Source organism: Nelumbo nucifera, chromosome 7, assembly GCF_055504915.1.
Source record: "Nelumbo nucifera cultivar China Antique chromosome 7, China Antique-T2T, whole genome shotgun sequence".
NCBI classification, from domain to species: domain Eukaryota; kingdom Viridiplantae; phylum Streptophyta; class Magnoliopsida; order Proteales; family Nelumbonaceae; genus Nelumbo; species Nelumbo nucifera.
In genome coordinates, this window is record NC_142655.1 from 21,417,972 (window position 1) to 21,437,909 (window position 19,938).

Sequence of the window (19,938 nt, forward strand, 5' to 3'; positions counted from 1 at the left end):
AAGCAAATGGGCATGGTTTAGTGGTGAACCTCTAGTAGTTAAAGCCTAATTGGCTAAGGTTCGAATCTTGTTATTGCTAAGTTTGTAGTTTTATACTAACGAAACGAATTAATGAGAAAGAGGGTTAAAGGAAATTAATGAGAAGAAAATTCCAATTAGGCAATAAAATTGAAGAAAAGGGGCCTTGTACAGGGCCCGAAACACTACAGATAATTTTTATACACTCCGTGTCAACATCTCGACAGTTTGGCATGTAAAATGTTCATTAGAGCACAAAAAAAGGTTGGAATTTAGCAAGTTGTAATCTAGACATCTTTAAACTTTTAAATCCCAATTAAAATTCATAAGCTGTGATACTGGAAAGACATGGTTTTAATCAATCAAAACCCACTCATGAATTTTGATAAAAACCACTTGATTGGTTACCAGGTTTTTGATAACAGTTGATTGGTCACGAATTTTTTGGATACCATGTCTTTCCAATATCATAATTGAACCCAAACAGAAAACAAATAAGTAAATGAAACTAAAATCCATAATCACAAAATGTTATAATCTATTTAATGGGTTCCACTATGATACCAGAAAGATGTGATATCAGAAAACCTTATGACCAATCAACTTTTTTTGGTCAAATTCTGACCAATCAAGAGGAATCATACAAGTGATAATCGGATGTTATCAATTAAAATTCATGGGTGGATTTTGATTGATCAAAACTCTTCCAATACCATATCTTTCCCATATTCACTGTTTATGATATGTATCGAATACGGAACTGCACTTAAATCTAAGCTTCTTTTTTATCAGTTTTTCACATAAAATTAACATGTCTCTAATCTCCATTACTAAACTTTTGCTTTATTCTAAGTATCATGAAAATTACTCACAAATCATTTTATTCATGATATACAAAACGAAATTCATTCAGTTTAATTTTTAATGATAATGATATTCAAATCCAATCTAAACCCGATGGAATTCAATTTGATACATCCGATTTGATCCAACCCTATTGAGCTCCCCTTTTATATACAAGATTACAGGCATAAACATAATCTACAAATAAACTGACCGACTCTGGATTGATTAAATGATCCTCTAATTGCAGAAAAACAATTGGATTGGAACTTGGAACCACTTTTCATGAGATAACCAATGGAAAACAAAACAGACAAAAAAAAGGACAAAAACATATAAGTATACAACAAACCTATGCTTTAGGGCATACTTCGCTTCGCCACCCATTCAACCAGTTGGCATTTTTCTTTAGAAATACGAATGCAAAGAAAGAAACAAGGCATTTCGAGCAAACTTTATTAATTTTATAGTAAGCAGGAAAAGCATCCAAAAGCAGGATGCTAAATGAGGCCACAAACAGCCATTAGAATCTCCTCGTATTCAATCTTCGAGATTGTATCCTTGATTATACAACCTGCCTAACTATAATCAAGTTGAGACAACATCCTTTTTAAAATTGGCTTCTCAATCTGCAGAATTGATCTCACCTCCTTATATTAGGGAACCAGATAATAAGAAAATTGATGGATTCACTTTGAACTACTACATTCGCATAGTTGGAGGATGCAAAACACGGAAACAAGTGACCGCTACCCATATTCCAGTTGTCAAGTTGGACTCCTTGCTGTGAACTGCACCAACAATATTTATTTGCAGTTAAGGCGGCATGATTGACATCCGCTTCAATTGTGGCATTAGGCTTCTAGGCTTGTCAAGTCAGATGCAGAATACATGGATTATCAGTTTCTGGTAGCAAGTCTTTTATTAGCATCCGCCATTGGTTGTCTTAGAGTTCATTCTTATCCAGTTCCAAAGCTGGTTCATCCGAGTGATCTCCAACAGAAGTTCCATTTGATCTGTCAAAAGCCTGGCAGCTGTTAGAGCAACTAATCTCGGAAAATGTTCTACAATAAAGAAAGAAAGGTAAAAAACAGATCAAAATTAGCGAAAGAGAAGAACTTGAACTCGTATCATTATATATATATATATAGCAGAAGAGAAATGTACAAGACCAGCCAAAGCTGGACAACCTAGCCTTGGAATTCCCCATTCAAGGCTTTCCCTGGTTATTTCAGATTTTGCTAAGGCATCGCCAGAGCATTTACAGTCCTAAGAACCCTGGGGAATGAGCTGTTCATGGTATGTCTCAATGCTTGCACCAAGTGCACTTGTCAGAGTAGAGGCTAATACCTGCTCTGACTAGAGGCCTATACACCCAAGGTGTGTCACGAATTCATCCAAGAAAATAACAACTTGGCCATCTCCTTCTGCAATAATATTTGTCGATACAAGGAGATCAGTCTTGATCCCTGTATAAAAGGTGAAAAAAATCTGTGTTGTTCTTTTGTGATTAAGGGCTTTGTCAAGGCTTTGCCATTACAAGGATATGATATTGAAGAGATCTAAAGATGGAGAGAGACATGCAAATTCAAGAAAGCAAGCACCTATTTCAGCTTCTCACCCAATTGTTTAGTTTAACAAGATAAACTTCAGTTTAACTCAACCAAGCCCAGCAAATCCGAAACCAAGACTATTATAAGCTTATACTGCAGTTCCTCTTTTATAGTTATCCATATTTTTGTCTTTCTTTTATTTCATACCTGTTTCATATATAAAGATTCAAAAAACAAGACTAATAAATTGTAGATTTGATTTGTAGTAAGATTTCTGTCTAAATGAAACTTTGAGCATAAGCTAAACCCAAGAAATAAATGCCAAATTTACATTTACAATGGGACTGGAAAGTCCTAACATATTGAGTTACCAACAAAAAGAAGAGTCCAAACAGATTCAGTTCATTTATTGACATGAAAAAATGATTAATTAAGATGTATGCAATCTAGTCTTTATCACTTACCACAACTTCACTAGTTCCTCACAGATCACATACTGCCGAGTGGTGGATTATAATGATATCATACTTGGACTTACTCTTTCCCTTTCACATATGCATCATCTTGACTGCAGAGATTCCCATACTTTTCATTTAGCTCCTCGTCAGAAGTATCACTAACTTCACTGAGATTTTTATTAGGATTTTGATGGTCAAAGCTCTCTAAGATGGGTATAACCCAGTGTCCAACTCTTGGTGACTGTACTACTTCATTACAATCTATATCATTATGCCTTTCCAATATTCCTTTCTGCGGTTGCAATTCCCTAGTGCTTCGGCATCCTAGTAAGAGGAGGTCCAGCATTTTCCGTCTAACTGTATATATAGGATTGGGATGAAATAGACACCCTTTACCATATGCTTCTCTAAGAAACACAGTCTGTGTGTTTCCTTTTGTAGATATGTAGAAAATTCCAGGGTGTTTCAGAAGAAGTTCTCGCAGATTGATTTCCATGTTAAAATCCCTTCGGAAGTGGGATAGTCGTTCAATATCAACCATCTTCTCTATCGTTAAGCTTAGAAACTCATGAAGAATGCCAATAGCACGTTTCTCAAAGCGCTCAATCCCTCCACAGCTACGAATGCGAATAACTTCCTTTTGCCCATAAGGCTTCAGGTATGGGATCCTTTGCCAGTTCTTCAATTTCTCCCTGAATCCTTTCTCAATCTTAAATCCAGTTGGGAAATGTATCTGGAAAGCATATCTAGTTTCAAACTCACTCAACCATTTTTCCCTGTATTCTTTCTCTCTCCACTTTTCCACCTCAGCAACAGCCAAATTTTCATCTCTTGAAACCAATGCTACTATCTCTAGGCCCACTAACCTGAAGTCATCTGGGTACTTAAGAAGAATCGAATCCTGGAAATCCTCAGGCAACCCTAATTCTCTCCTAATCAACCTTAAAGCATGAATGTGCAATGTACCATTAGTCGACATCATGAGGAGCTTTTTCAAACGTTGAACAGCTATCAATTCAGAATCCTTGATAATGTTATTTTCCTCCTCAATCAAATTGGCCATCTTTTGAGTGAATTTGCAACAGAGGTTTCTCTTCACAGGATGGGTAAACATCTCAAAAATGTGAGGATATTTTCGAAGGAATACGCCCATCTCTATATTTAGTCCAACAATATTCTTCCACCTGGAGAGCCGTTGAACAGATACATAAGGGTCCCTTCGCTTTAACATCAGTTCTCGCAATTTAAGAACTATTTTCAATCGCATAAGTTGTCTCGTCAGTTTGTCAAGCCTGAGATCTCTTGTTCTATCCTCTAAACGTGTTCGTGCAGAAACTACTGGCTTCTTCCATCTCTTCTGGGTATTCAAGTTGAATGGACCAAATACAAATGCCTCTTTCGACACAGGTGTAGAAATCTTATGCAAAATTCCCACCCCAAAGCTTTCAAACATCATTACCTTATGAGAACCCAATAATGATCTCCACATCTTGGCTACAATGCTCAAAATTGGCTTTATACTGAAAGCTTGAACATCCAAGTAAAATCAATTCAATGGTAAATTTTATTAAATTTTCCATCAGAAATACACAGATGCTGAAATTTCAATTAGTGCTAGGAAATCATTTGGCAGATCAAAGAATAACCCCAAGCTCTCTTTTGAACTTTGCAATTTGCACCAATATGATACAGATAAACATCCTGTATATGTGACAGTGGCATGCATATCTGTTTTATCAATAAAAAATCATTTTGATCTCCAATGAATAATGAATCTTTATATGCATTTTCAACTCCAACCAAGTTTCACATTCCTCTTCTATTTCAAATGTAAGTATATCAGTATAAGTAGAAAATCAAATAGACCGACAAGAAATCAACTACCTGCAAAACCAAGAGGGAAAATAATCGAACCATAAGAACAATGAGACTGAATATTCAAAATGGCACCGATTAGCTGGATGGTTTTAAATAAAATCTTCTATATTCACTTTCACAAAAATAAAGGAAAAATTAAAATGTTTCAGACAGAGGCCAATTAAAAATCTTGCATATCCTATATCTTTCAAAGAAGTTTAAGAAATAAAATACATTAGTGTTTTAATTATAGAAAAGGAATACAAAAGATACTTTTCATCGAACATTGATAAACTATTACATGCAAAATTTGTTCCACTCTTTGGCAAAATATGACAATAAGAACATCGAATTAAAACTAACTCAAAACCATTATCACATTTTTTTTACGTTTGTAGTGTTAAGCTAGTTCTAACTATCTAACCCCTAATTCCAACCATTGCTTGCTTATCGCATTTAACCCCCATGGGAGATAATCCCTCAATATACATTACTTTAGTATACCATCTGCCTAGCCAACACATCAGCTAAGCATGGTGCTTTTTGTGTCTATAGAAATTCTACTCTTGATTCCATAGCCAGCTGTAGTGTTTCTCTCATCTTGTGTTTATATGTCCAATAGCCAGTATTGATATTTCTGAGCCAACCCACAACTACCCTCGATTCCTCTTCTGCCATTAAAACTCTGTAATTAAGAGTTTTCACCACCTCAACATATGAAATACTGCTAGTAATTAGCCTTCATAGAATCTTCATAAACTAAAGCTTCAGGAAAAAAAAAAAAAAAAAAAAAGATAGCATAATGCCTAATGACGTCACCAATGCCTGATAGGCAAGTTGACCAAGTTGCATCCATCAAAATTTAATTTGCTGTAATTAGTGATATATATGTGTGTATGCATATATGTATGGTTTATTAAAAAAATTATGAATCTACGCATGTATGCATGCAAACTGCAAATATGTGTCTATACATGCATACATACATGTATAAAATTGGGCGAGGCTCAGGTTAAGATGAGGTCGGGCTGAGCTTGCACCATGTTCAGGCTGCCTAAGGAGTAAGGACTAGGCCCAAGCCCAGTCTGAAGAATTAAAAAGCCTGAACTTTTTGGGCCCAGGCCAAACCCGAGGACCAAAAATCCAAGCCCAACCTGTGTAAAGTTGTGGGCAGGGTCAGTCCAACCTCAGGTTGGGCCTGCACAAGTTGCATCCCTATGGCTAATGAAGACAAGCCATAACCTATCAAAGGCTAATGATGTCATCTGTTGAAAAAAGGGCAAAGATCATTAGAATTGTTATGCAATGTGCCAACTGAAGTTTCTTTGTCAGAGTTCCTTTAGATTGGACCTTGTCTTTAAACATTCTTGCATTCCTTTTCTCTCAAATACTACAAAATCGTAGTCTTTCTGTATCTCCACAATAGCTTCCCTCTCTTCTTTGGTGGGGAGGGGCGGAACCTTAAATAGATTTTCTACATCACATGGGGGAGTCCATCTGCATCCAAAAGTGAGAACTCCCAAATTCCAAATAAAAATGAAAAGGAGATTGGCAAATTGAAACTATTTTCTTGTGTGTTCCCAGATAGGACATAACTTCAAATTCATCTGCTTGAAGACGAGAGAACCTCCAAAAATTAGGCTTAAGGATAAACAACTTCACACCTTTTCATTGATAAACTCTACTTTAAACAGGACTCCCACAACTGACCCCCAACAATTAAGAGACCTACGACCACATATTAACACCAAATCTGTGTCACATACAACAACTAGAATAAAAAATCAAAATTAAACTCCACACATTATTTGAGTACTAAAAACTTTTCCCGCACACTTAGGACTACCAACACTTGTCCTACTCCTACACAGCCAATTAACCACCTTCAAGCATATCCCATTATTCAATACACCCGTAATACATGGGGTCCACTAATGGACATGTAACATTCCCTCCTTGAAATTGACCTTGCCCTTAAGGTCAAAGTTTTTATGAGTCAAACACAGCCCATCGCCAATAGATAGTGCCACATCATATTGACTAATATGTCAAGGATATCATCCCAGTGCTCATAAGCAAAATTCTCCTCATGATACACCAAGCACCACTTTGCATGAATAGATCCTCCACAGGGAACAATTCCTGTCATGCACTTTGCAGTTAATGAGACATAATGAAGAAGAACCCCTGAATGGATTGTAAAGTAATCCAGACCATGCTTTGTTTGTTCTATTTGGGCATCTCTGAAAATGTCTCAGCTGAGATTTTCTATAATTCCATTCACATTCTCAAGTGCTTGATATATGAAAACAGTCCCTACTGGTACAACAGAGTTATATAGGATCCACTCGTGGGTCTCATGGATGTGGCAACCAGTAGAGAGATCCATGACAGTGTCGGCACCCCACATTGTTGCCCACTTAAGTTTGTGCATCTCTTCTTCAACAGAAACAACTACAGCAGAGTTTCTGATATTTGCATCAACTTTGAAAAAGAAATTTCTTCCAACTAGCATTGGCTTCAACTCCAAAATGTTTTGAAAATCGTAATTGTATTGTAAATCATAAAGAGGATTGAATCAAATCGTATCGTGAATTGTATCATAAATTGTAAGATTTTTTCTGATTTTTCTAAAAATTGTCAAAAAACTATAAAAATACCTAAACCCCTCAAAAATTAGGGAAAAGAATGACTTTGTACTAATTTTTAGCCTATAGACATAAGATAAATAGGTAGTAGTACTGTAGTAGTAGACTGGTAGTGAACCTTACAATTACACCACTTTCATAAATCATAATTCAATAGAAGACATGGGTATGATCAAGTTCAACTTCAATTTTGAGCAATAAAAACTATATCCTTAATTGTATTGCTATTTGATATCATCATATAATTATATAAATATGAGTTTTACATGGCATCATGTTCATGTCTTCACTGTTCATCCCCAAGGCTCAACAAAAAAAGTTAAATGGTTATCTAATATTCTAATTCCTAATGTTTTGTCTTCCAAGTTTCAATAATTTAAGTCAAATCATCAATACAAGAACATGATAACTAAAATGGCAATTCTGCCCCTTGATCTAAAAGTGGAACTTTTGTTTTGGCCCCAATTTGATTCAAATCGTACGATTCAAATTGTGAACTGCACGATTTTAAAAACATTCCAAGTGGTTCTTGTTTGGAAGGGATGATTTCCCTTGGTTCAAGCTTCTCACAAGCAACACAGAACAACATCTCTTCAATGATAATTCCTTGTTTGGCATATAGAACATTTGAGTGGATTTATATCGATCAAGAAAAAAAACATTTGAGTGAATCTAGGTGCACCTAACCTTTGCCAAACCGTCATGAACATTTCAGTGTGAGCTTGTCTTACGCTATCAGTCCAAAGCTCGGATAAAGGGGGAGGGTTGCATCAAGTTGGCAACCAGCACTAAAACTTTTGCCAAACCCTCATGAATATGGATGATAGGTCCACCTAACCTGTCATGCCTGTCCACCCACTCTGTGTCTTTTTGGAAGACCAACATGTGGAGTAATATTTTGAGGACCACTTGTATCATACATGTCAAAGTATGTTCCATTTCTATAATGGTGAACCATGGAACCTTGAGTAAATGACTAGATTCCTCATGAACATCCTCCCTGTATTCCTTTGTACTCCTTGGGGAGCATATTTCAAAGGATGGAAGAGGAAGAAAATTTGTAGTATTAGGACTAACTGTTTCCTACTACTCTTCTTCGAATCACACTCTATTTGTTGATGATATTGGCAATTTGCAGGGAGTATGTGGTAAGTTGAGTGACAATTCCTCCTCCAACACCAGCCCTTTGCTACAAAAGAACTTTCATTAAATGTTCAGAATTCACTACTTGTTGCTTGCTAATCTGTGCAACATTGACAACAACAACAAACCATCCCCGAGAATTTACTTTCCTTCTCTCCTCCCAATACCAGCAAACCGTTCTTGAAATCGTCTGGCAGCAACAAAGGCCTCAACAAATCAATCGATGGAGCTATATCAAGTAGATGGAAACAAGGGAAGAATGAGAGAACTTGAGAAGCGCAAGCATTGAAGGTCTTGCATATGGCTGCCATGAAGAAGATCAATGCAACTTCGAGCTTCACCATTATCATTGCAAGGAGAGAAGAGGACAAAAGCTCTAGACTCTCTCCTTCTAGTATGCAGTCTCTCATCTCTCTCTAAGAACAGTCTCTAAGCAATTCACCCTGTAGCTGATGGTACCAATATAGTTTTTTATCAGCAATGGTACCAATATGGTTCACATCAACCAACTGCAACCCCAACCTCAAGCTCCCTAAGTCAATGAGCTTCACCTCTTCAACTTCTTCTAACACCCATAGCCAATATGAACTGATACACAACACAATACCCAACTTACCAATCTAATCGCCTTCAAGGACGGAAGCTTGACTACCGATGACAGTGGGAGCATCACATTCATCCTTCAGAGCCTCCAAGGCACAACTTACATAGAAGGCCAACGAGCACTTAGGCTCAAAGCATTCAATCGCAAATCCGTTTGCTGAGTTTCCAGATGTAGCAGATCTCTTCCCATCTTCTGCAAGGAACCTAAGAACAATTGATGCCCTCTCTTCCTTTGATGGTACTGATATAGTTCACATCAACCAACTGCAACCCCAACCTCAAGCTCCCTAAGTCAACAAGCTTCATCCTTGCAACTTCTTCTAACACCCATACCCAATATGAAATGATACACAACGCAATACCCAACTTCCGAACCTCATTGTCTTCAAGGAAGGAAGCTTGACTACTGATGACAACAGTGAGAGCATCACCATTTGCCCTTCAGAGCCTGAAAGGAAGAGAGGAACCTCATCCGTTTGCTCAGTTGCAGATGTAACAGACCTCTTCCCATCTTCTGCGAGGAACCTAGGAACAATTGATGCCCTCTCTTCCTTTGGGTTCTTAAAGAAGACCAACACAAGCAATGCACACAGGATATGACCCCATCGCCCATCCCTTAACTAGACAAAGGCAGAAACAACAGTCATTGTTAGCTTTAACTTACTAGAACACAAAGAAGCCTAGCATCTAGCACAGAAGCAGTCACCTCCTGGGATACCCCGAATGAGGGGATCACCATAACATGTAGCATGGACCATGATGTTGCAGCCATCACATAGCATGATAAGTCTAATGAGTCTCCATTGGTGCTTTGACAACCATCACAGACAATCCCATCATCTTGATCATCTTCGTTTTCATCTTTTCCTGCTTCAAGCACTGATGCTTCCCCTTTACTACATTGGAATAACTAGATGCTCTCATCTGTACCACATTGAGTGCCCTCATTCAACTACCACTGTGGCTGATCTCCATTGGAATAACCACATGCTCTCATCTGTACCACATTGAGTACCCTCAGTCAACTACCACTGTGGCTGATCTCCATTGGAACTACAAGGTGAGCAGGATTCTTCCAATTGATCAAAATGAGCAAAGAGGGACTTCAACATTTGCGTCGTACTCTTCTTCAACTTCTCTTGCTTCACCATCAACAACCCAACCTTTCTTTCCAGTTGTGAAAACCAGGATTCATTGTTGGCTCTAACATCATTTGTTATGTTCCCGGGTAAGACAACTTCAAATTCGTCTGCTTCGAGGGAGACGAGGGAACCTCCAAAAATTAGGCTTGAGGATAAACAGCTTCACACCCTTTCATTGATAAACTCTACTTTAAATAGGACTCTTAAAATTGACCCCCAACAATTAGGACACCACCTTTGACCATGTATTAACGCCAAACGTCTGTCACTTATAACAATTAGAATAAGAAATCAAAATTAAACTCCACACACCATTTGAGTACTAACAACGTTTTCCACCCTCTTTGGGCTACTAACAAACTTGTCTTACTTCTACTCAGACACTTAACCACCTTCAAGCATGTCCCATAAATCAAGAGTCAAGACACCCCCTGATACACAGGCCCACTAATGGGCACATAACACTTTCACAACTTTTTAGTTGGTTAACATAAGAAACACATGTAACAAAAATCCCCATAAGTTTCAAATACAACTGATAGCTTCCCCAATGATCAGTGGCATTGGATCATGGCCTCATTTATTTTTTTATTTTTTTAGTTTTTTGATAGGTAACAAATAAATTTCATTAAAGAGAAACTAATAGAATCCATAATACAACATACCGGCCTCAAAAGGCAAGTGCCAATAGCAAAGCTGCATCTTAGAAAGAGAAAGTGAAAAGAAAAGAAAATGAACAACAAATGCTAACAAGTTACAGATTACATTCCAGTTCTGGACAACCCCACTTGAGACAACCCTTAGACACTCCCACCTTAGCCAGCATGTTGTCCAAAGTGTTGGCACTTCTGGGAATCCAAGTGAATGAGATATTCAGGGGATCCCTCAGAGCCAGTGCCTATCTGACCATAGACCTCATCCTCCAAGGAATTTCTTCTTTGTTCTTTAGCCAAAAAATAACTGTTTGGCAATCTCCTTCAAAGTTCACTTCTTTGCACCCACTTCCATGAGCAATCTCCTTCATGGCCTCATTGCCCATGGAAGTGGCAACTACTCAAGCCAATGTGTTCCATGGGAGGTGTCGCTTACGTGCCAAAGGGAGATTGTGACAATAATGATGATGCAAGGCAATCGTTTGGCTAAGGACACCCAAGCTCGTGGACAAAGTATAGTCCAATACACCTAGACAAAGGACTGGCGAGGATATGGCATGGACATGGCCAACCAAGCACATAGAGGTTGACTGTCACTTTGTGAGAGAGAAGGTGCTGAATGGAGTGATAGACACTGCATATGTTAACACAGGGAACCAGTGGGCAGACTTATTTACAAAAGGGTTGAGTCGGGGAAGAGTGGACTACATATGCAACAAGCTGTGATTATATGATATATACTCACCAGCTTGAGGAGGAGTGTTAGTGTAGGGGTATTTCTGTCTTTATACTTATGTTGAGGTTGCTGATTTGTAATATTATATTAGAACTAGTGTCCCTCACTTAAATAAGGGCACATGTGTCTTTTCCATTATATTAGTAATATAAAACATGTCTGGCCGAATGAGAGATGCAATCCTTCCCTAATTCGAACCACTTTTCTTCTCTCCTTTTCTCCTCCTTTCTCTCTCTCTTTCTTTCTTCTTTCTTCTTCTCTCTTCTTGGCTGTTATCAGACTAACAGAACTCAAAGGCAGCCCGAATTATAATAAATGTCTTGACCCCAAAGTCTATGGTTCCTTGCTTTGCACATATACTTTTTGATGGGAGAAGAAAACAGGACCAAAATGCATTAGAAGATGATAGGTAATGGAATTCAAATGAAGTTTCAGATTAGTGAGTAGATAGGAATTTCTGCCCAAAGTAGGAATGTAGGATTATGGTGCTAATGAGTAACTAGGATTAGAAAAAAAAAAAAAAAAGCTATCTGAGGATTAGGGCCATTATAACCTGATTTCTATGACTGGATCACTTCTGATAACTCGGGAGTGGGACCAAAGTGCAAGAAACAAATTATTGATTTTCAGTTGTACTTTGATTAAGCAAAATGATAACATTTCAAACACAGAAAACTGCACACATTCAGTTAGTCATCTCAGGCATTTCATAATGTTGCTTCATCGTCATCATCCAAGCCTTATCCTAACTATATGGGATTATGGGGTCAGCCAATCTTGTAATGGTTCTCGTTAGTGTGAAAAGCATCAAGCCCCACTCACATGAATGGGCAACAATTGAACTTGAAATAAAAGCTGATTCCTTGAGCTACCTATAACCCCCTCAAAGCACTCGCTGACTTGCTAATTAGCTATTCCAGTAAGATGCTTTCACTCACTTTGATAACACACCAATATCTAACTTCTACTAAAATGCAAGATAATTGGGCCATGTGAATTATGACAAACCAGTCAGGGAACAATTCTCTAGTTTCAAATGCTATAGCATCGACCTTTTTTAAGAAAACTAGCTTATAGAAATGGACAAATCTTCAAAAGGCTTTTGCAATACCCAAGTTCTCCCTACCAAGGAGCGTCACCTGTCCTAAAACTATAGCATCCCAACCCATACCCGTGGAATGGAGACAGCCTTCGCAAGCTCTATCACAGGTTTCAAATTTTTAATAAAAAATACAATAATATCCCACCTCCGAAAAAAAAAAAAAAAATTGTCTCCCTTCTCCCCGATAAGCATATCCATCCAAATATTTCCCTCATAGAAGTCCATTTATCCTACTTTAATTCAAATGGAAATAAACAAACAGGTGTAATACAACCCAATTCAAAACCATACCGATTGAACTTTAAAAAAACTGAGAGCACAAAATATATATATACGAAAATTTGAAATCCTAACAAGAAATCAAACTAAAAACAGATGACAATCATTCAAAAGAAAGAACAGTAATAAAAACGACATTGGGCAAATGGACTGACCTTTAGCCGAGAGAGTGATCAAGAAATTGTAAATAGGAATCATGGGTTCTCTCTTCAGTGAAGATTCTTCCCTAATTCTTGGAACACTAAGGAACTTCTGGCAAGAAACTAAGGATAGCTAACTGAAGAAAGTTTCAAGTAAAAGGACAAGCGAAAACGGCTTTATTTTTGGCAGGGAGAGAGGGGAAACAGAGATAGTGCGGGAAATGGAGGGAAGCCATTGAAGCCTGGAGAAGTGCTTCGTCTGCCAGACTGCCACTCGGCTTAGAGTTAGCATTGGTTCAACAACTCCGGCATAAGGTTTGAATCGTTTGATACAGTTTTGTCAACCCGGGCTGCAAACGGATATTGTCCAAATTCGATTAGAATCCAACGGACCCAGGAAGCTATATAATGGATTTATGATTTCAATTCGAATAAACTAGTGGGCGGGCCCCTGCGTTGCAGGGGCTGATCATAAGGAATGTGAATTAAATTGTGCAAAAATAATAATAAAACAAAACAAGTGATAAAGTAAATTAGTTGTATTGCATATAGATGCAGTCCTGGTGCACAGTTATCCCAACCCTCCATGACTCCACCCCACCACCACCAAAAAAAAGAAGGAAACGGAAAATAAAGGATTTAAATTATTCTCTCTTTCTTCTTCATTGTAGGTTCTTCCATTCTCACAAAATTGATAACCATACTTGAACAAATTTGTCTTTAGAACCAGCCTTGATTAACCACAAATTTAAGTTGCATATATTGATGGATTAACCAGTTAACAATTGGGCACCTTGATTAACCTGAATGCCAAACGCCCAGAAGTAGCTTTATTTTTCTGAGCTCTTTATTAATTATTTGTAGCCATTTGAATGGTTTAGCTTTCGTTTGGAATCCAACCAAATACACCTTTCACAAATTTTAAGCATTTACTTAAATAAGCTATCTAAATTAAATGAAAAAAAAAAATGAAACTCAACAAACAAAAAGCCTAAGAGAAATATAAACTGAAACACAAGAGCATAGGATTCCATCAAACAAAAAGAAGAATAATCATGTGGTATTCGAAAAATGCAAATGTCGAAATCAGCATGTCCCACCATCTAAAGGAACAATTCTTTTTTATTAAACATCAACCTTTTAGTAAAAATGACAATGTATTTACAAGAATTCCCTACTCAGGGATGTCGAAACATAGATCCATCTTATAATTACAAGCAAAAAAAGGCAAAAATATGGTGAGCTATATCATTGTCTATCCTACTGACAAGTAGGATTTTATATACATCAAAAACAGAAATAATGTTATTCATCTTTACTTGGCAAGAAAAATAAAACAGAAATCATGTTCTTCACAATCTTAAGTATCTTCTCAGCCCAATGGCATTCCAATTGCGGCTGGTTCATCTATTTCAAAACAAGTCCATGGCTCCTATAACTGCCCACCATTCAGTTTCAATGTTGCTTCTTGCCATGCATTGGTATTGTGAAGCAAATATAACCTTGTCACTTTGAAACTCAATTACTATCAAACCTATAGTAACATAATCTGTAAGTGGCTCATAGGATCCATCCACATCTAAAAAGCTTAATTATTGTAGAAAGAATGTAATCTATAAGTTTACTATAAACAACCTATTTGTATTTGCATACTCAGATTATGCATTTATTTTTATAATGCTAGTATGTGCCCTCACAACTTAGATTACTAAATGATGGATGTTTGTGAGTGGATTGGGAACTCATTCCTGTGTTAACATACATAGAGCTTTGCCACAAGAGGATCTATGTCAAAAGCAAAATAAACATCTAATTTTCCTCTTACCTTTTTTATTATAGGAAAGCAAGATTATTTTAGGAGTTTCCCATACATCTTGTGGGACTCCTTCAGATATGATTCAACCTAATGCTCAGTACTTACATATAAACATCATATATATGTGAGGAATAGTAAACAGGTCAATAGATTCACGAAGATTGCAACCCCTAGTGGGTTTACTCAATGAATTGAACCCTGGGATCATTAACTATGTGAGGAATAGTAAACAGGTCCATTCTATAATTGAGGCCCTAGTCAGATGTGAAAAGCTTGAAAATGGTCACATTCAAAGCAGATCAGCAAGCCATTTAAAAAGAGGAAAGGAAGTAAATGATAGAAAGAAAGACCCAGAAAATGTTCATGATTCAGGAATTAGTTGACCTAATCATCTCATGAAAATGAGAATGATGATGTTAGCAAGCCATCTTTGCTTGCAAAGCATCAGAAAGATCATGGTGGTAATTTTACAGCTTCAAGAGGCACTGGATTGGATCTCAATGCAACAGATGTCTCCAGCTCAGTTGATCAAAAATCAATTTTCCTTATGAAATTTATGGTCATGTTAAATCCAGAGAGGTTTCGGAGTGTAGGAGATCAACTGGGCCTTTGGAGGAAAATGACTCATTGAAACTGTGGAAAGAGATGAAGCAAAATGGTTTCCTCTCATCTTCACATGGAGGCATACTAGTGAACAAAATGACTCAGGAAGTAGGCAGGGTCCTTTATCCTTGGATTAACAAACTGTTTATTTGTGTTCAGATCATAAAGCTGGACATGGTGAAACATATGTAGTGGAGAGAAAGATTCATGACAAGATTTCAGGTGCTTTGAACTTCACATCTGAATGTGCTGATAGTGCTCTTACAATTAAATTGTCATCAGCTATAAATGTTGCATCAGAAGATAAAAGCTCTGTGTCTAATGAGGAGCTGGTGAATCAAATAAGTGTTTGCATTCTTGTATTTACAGACCTTTCCACCTCCAGAATATTGCATTCATGGATGCAGACATTTGGAAATTTTGTAGGATGATTAGACTTTCCGGTTGATTAGGCAGGAAGCTTGTATTTCTTGTTTTGAATCTGTACCTAAGTTGTTGAAGCTGTATTAGGCGTTGGACACCTGGAACAAATTTTCAGACAGTGAATGAATGAAACATCCTTCTAATGTGTTTTGATCATTTCAGGTGGCTGAGGGAGAACAGTACTTATACTTATAGTCTCATAATGCCTTACAAACAGAATGACTAAAATGAAAGCCAAAAGGATGACTCTCCAAGCTATATAAAGAGCTGAATTTGAGCTAAAATGACAGCCAAAACGAAAGTCCAAATAATGGGGGCATCATCTCAAACTGAAGAGCCCTTTTCAAGATTATTAATAAGAATCAAAATTGGACATCTTAGGAAAAAGTCTATGGGTATTGAGCCTTAACTCTAATGGATCTACTTGTAATCATGATCTGCAACCAAAGTGGTTAATTTTGGTTTGGATATAGGTTTTGGCCTCCTTCAAAACGATTTTTTTAAGAAAAAAAAAAACTGTAGGAATTTCAAAATTTCAGACAAGATGCAAGGAAAAAAATCTGTTATATAAGAAAAGATTTTATATTCATTCCTATTTTATCTCTTTTTTCCACATTTTTTCTCTCAATCAATTACTTCCTATTTCTCTCAATCATCTTCTGAGAACAGAAGATGAGCAAATGAGAACAAATACAATAGAACATTGAGGTTGAAAAACCCTAGATTTTGAAGAATGAGGGAAAATCAACACGAATGCAATGAAAGAAAAAGTTAAAACCACATACCTTGGAAGGGAACAGATCCGTCTCCAGAAACCTTACAGGGGTTGCAGTAACAGAGAATCAAAGAGCAGTAAGGTTATCTACGGGAGGCACAGCTGAAACGAGATGGTCTTCCTCGGATTTCTTCCTCGACGCTCGCCGTTCTCCCGTTCTTCCCTCGAAGGTCTGTATGCTCGTGAACCAAACTCTTGGTCGAACAAACAGATGTTTTTTACACGTACAAAATATCTGCACGTGAGAGCGCTAATCTACTCGCACGAGTAGATTCTTTTAGCGGAAGGAAAAACCACCCATTCCGTAATAAGTATATATATATAAATATAGATAATCGGATATAAACATGTAAATGGATTGAATTCGAATCGAATCAACGTTTCTAATTATAATTTATGATATTCGAATTCGATTCCTATCCGACAAAACTCAAATTAGAATTCGATTTAGATTACTTTAGTTGAATATTTGATTCGAGTCAAATTTGATCAATTAGATTGAAATAAAAAACTTAAATAATTATTGGAAAAATTTGACTTTAGTACCCTAAGGGTGTCAAGTTAGTATTGAAATTTTCAAATGTGTCATTGCATTGCTCAAATTTTCAAATAGTGTTAATTTGGTTCCTACCATTAATCGATTGTCAGTTATTTGATCACGTAATAACATGTGCAACTTAGAATTTTTGAAAATATCAAAACCACCATTCAAAAGAAAATATTATTCATTGTCTTTCTACTTTGTAGGGGAGTAATATTTGGGCCGTTGTACATAATAGAGAGCATAAGTGGGTCGACCATGCCATGCCAAACGAGTTGTCTTCCAACGTCGGGACCACTCACCGGCATATTGACTCCAACTCGTAAGAGGGAGGTGGAGATACCTTATCTCAGCCTAAGAGAGCTCAATTGAGAGCAACAACAACCACACTATTAGTTCTCAACATCGGCCATGCTTATCTACTTGGTCACTTAGGGCATGTTCGTTTGCTCTGAAAGTGTAATAATTACATTAAAAGGTATATTGGTATTGGTGAACTTTTCTTTCCTCTAAACTCTAAATGTAGAGAACGTTGTTCTGAATTCTAAAAATTATCAAATGTCCATTTTGACCCCATATATGAAAGTTTTTGTTTGTCTTTTTTGAGAGTATCATTGGAAAATAAAAAGTTGTATGATTACACTTTAAGAGATAAAAGATAAGAGGAAACAACAACCAATTTTCTTTTAAAATTAAAAAATTCCTCTTAACTTGACTCCTCGTTTAACTTGGTTCAATTGTTGTCTTCTTTGTTTCTTAATAGACGTAGGTAGATAAGCATTACATAACAAAGCAACGCCGGAGATATGAAATAATTTGATTGATACAAGACTTTGAGCTATACAACTATGCAAGCTTTCTAGATTCTCAATGAAAGATAGGGATCTTGAGGGATGGGGGATGTTTTGGTCTTCAACTCCATCATGATGATGTATCATGAATTCATGATTCATATGATTCATTATCATTCATGTCATGTATGGATTAAAATTCCTGATATTTTGATGTGCCATAACTTAGAAAAAGGACCACACCATTCGAATCAATCCGATGGTCGAGAAGCCCAGCCCAAAATAAAACCTATACATCTATACAATAGATCAGAATCAAATGGCCCTTATTTATTCATTATCGGCATAATATGTTCCGAACTGGGTATGTGTGGGTCCAAATAGAGGTGTAAAGTGGGCCATGCTAGACCGGCATGGCATGGCTCGTGGGCGGCCCCGCCTTTAGGCAGGTCGTGTCGTCCTCTCCGGTGGAAATTTTGAGGGTCAACCCAACACGGCCCACGGCCCAGGCCCAAGCAGGCCCGTGTTGTGCCATACCGGCACGTGGACCTGGGCCAGGCCGGGTTGCAGGCCGTGTCGTGGGCTTGGACCGTACCGGCCTGGGCCACAGGGCAGGCCTTGGGCCTAGGCCGAACCGGACTACACTATGTTTTTATTTTTTATTTTTTTTGAAAATTTTGATTTCTTTTCTAAGTAAAATTATAAAACTAAAATATTTAACTTTCCTATGAACTTTGGGAATTAAGAACTATTTAAAAAATTAAGAAATGAGAAATCTAAGTTATTTAATACAAAAATGAAAAAAAAAATACTTAACCAAATTGAAATAAGAATGATGGAATAACAAATTGGAAGAAAAATAGGAATTTTATTTCATTTAAATTTGAATGGTACAAATTAGTGAATTACAAATACAATGATTAGATCATTGCATACTTGGATGAATGAAATATAAAAGTGGAATAAATTAATAAAATATAAAAAATATAATATGGTTACAAATTGAAAATACAAAATTACATTGTTAAAAAATTAAAAAATATATATATCAAATAAATTAAATAAACTTTAAAATTTTTACAATAATTTGAAAAAATGAAAATTTCTACAAGTACTCAAATTCATGAATCATCATTCATGACTTTCATCATCTGCTTCGGGTGAAATGTCCAGTGTCCTATCATGCCCTCCCTTGTCTTGTAATCTATCTTCTGCATCTAGCCAATCCTTGAAGCAAATGCGCATATCTATGCTCTTATCGTTCATGCAGCTTCTTTTGTCATTCAACACCCTGGTACCTACACTAAAACAAGACTCCGATGGAACTATAAACATCAGAGGGGTTAGTAGATCACGTGCCATGGCAGCGAGAACCGGATAATTTTTCGAGTGTTCACTCCACTAGGTTAAAATATCAAAATTATTTGATACTTCACCGAAATTAGAAAAGTTTGCTTGCAAATAAAAATTAAGTTCAGTAAATGAAATTGTTGTAGAACCAGCAAATTTCTGCCTTCTACTTATTAAATAAAAAAGCTTTTTTCTTCTACTACTGGGCTCAAAGTTAGAAGGAGAAGAAGAAGATGATGAACAAGTTATAGGAATATTTCCTACAACTTCAGATTCATACAAATTGTACATTTCAAATAATAAATTATTAATTTCTTCTGTTTTATTTCCTATATCAATATTCATATTTTCATAATATGTTTCAAGTAAAATATCTAAACCATCTTTCCTAATCATAGGGTCTAATATTGTAGCTAAACAATAAAGAGGAGAAATGTTCTCCCAATATTTTTTAAATTTATTTT

At 36.7% G+C, this 19,938-nt stretch overlaps 1 protein-coding gene across 10 annotated transcripts; it reads right to left on the bottom strand.

The window, feature by feature from the left end:
- Positions 1 to 1,303: 1,303 nt before the first annotated feature.
- LOC104593599 (Ubiquitin carboxyl-terminal hydrolase family protein) lies at positions 1,304 to 17,039 on the bottom strand. 10 transcript variants are annotated; one of them, XM_010253519.3, is made up of 4 exons: positions 16,803 to 17,039; positions 13,191 to 13,525; positions 2,879 to 4,399; positions 1,304 to 1,888 (listed from the first exon to the last, which is right to left on the bottom strand). In XM_010253519.3, exons 2-3 carry the CDS (start codon positions 13,231 to 13,233, stop codon positions 2,949 to 2,951), a joined length of 1,494 nt encoding a protein of 497 aa, XP_010251821.1. In that variant the 5' UTR covers positions 13,234 to 13,525; positions 16,803 to 17,039; the 3' UTR covers positions 1,304 to 1,888; positions 2,879 to 2,948. The 10 variants fall into 10 exon arrangements, with proteins under 10 accessions (XP_010251821.1, XP_088748025.1, XP_010251820.1 ...); XM_088891899.1 differs by having other exon boundaries at positions 1,304 to 1,925; XM_010253518.3 differs by having other exon boundaries at positions 1,304 to 1,877; positions 16,803 to 17,036.
- Positions 17,040 to 19,938: the final 2,899 nt, after the last annotated feature.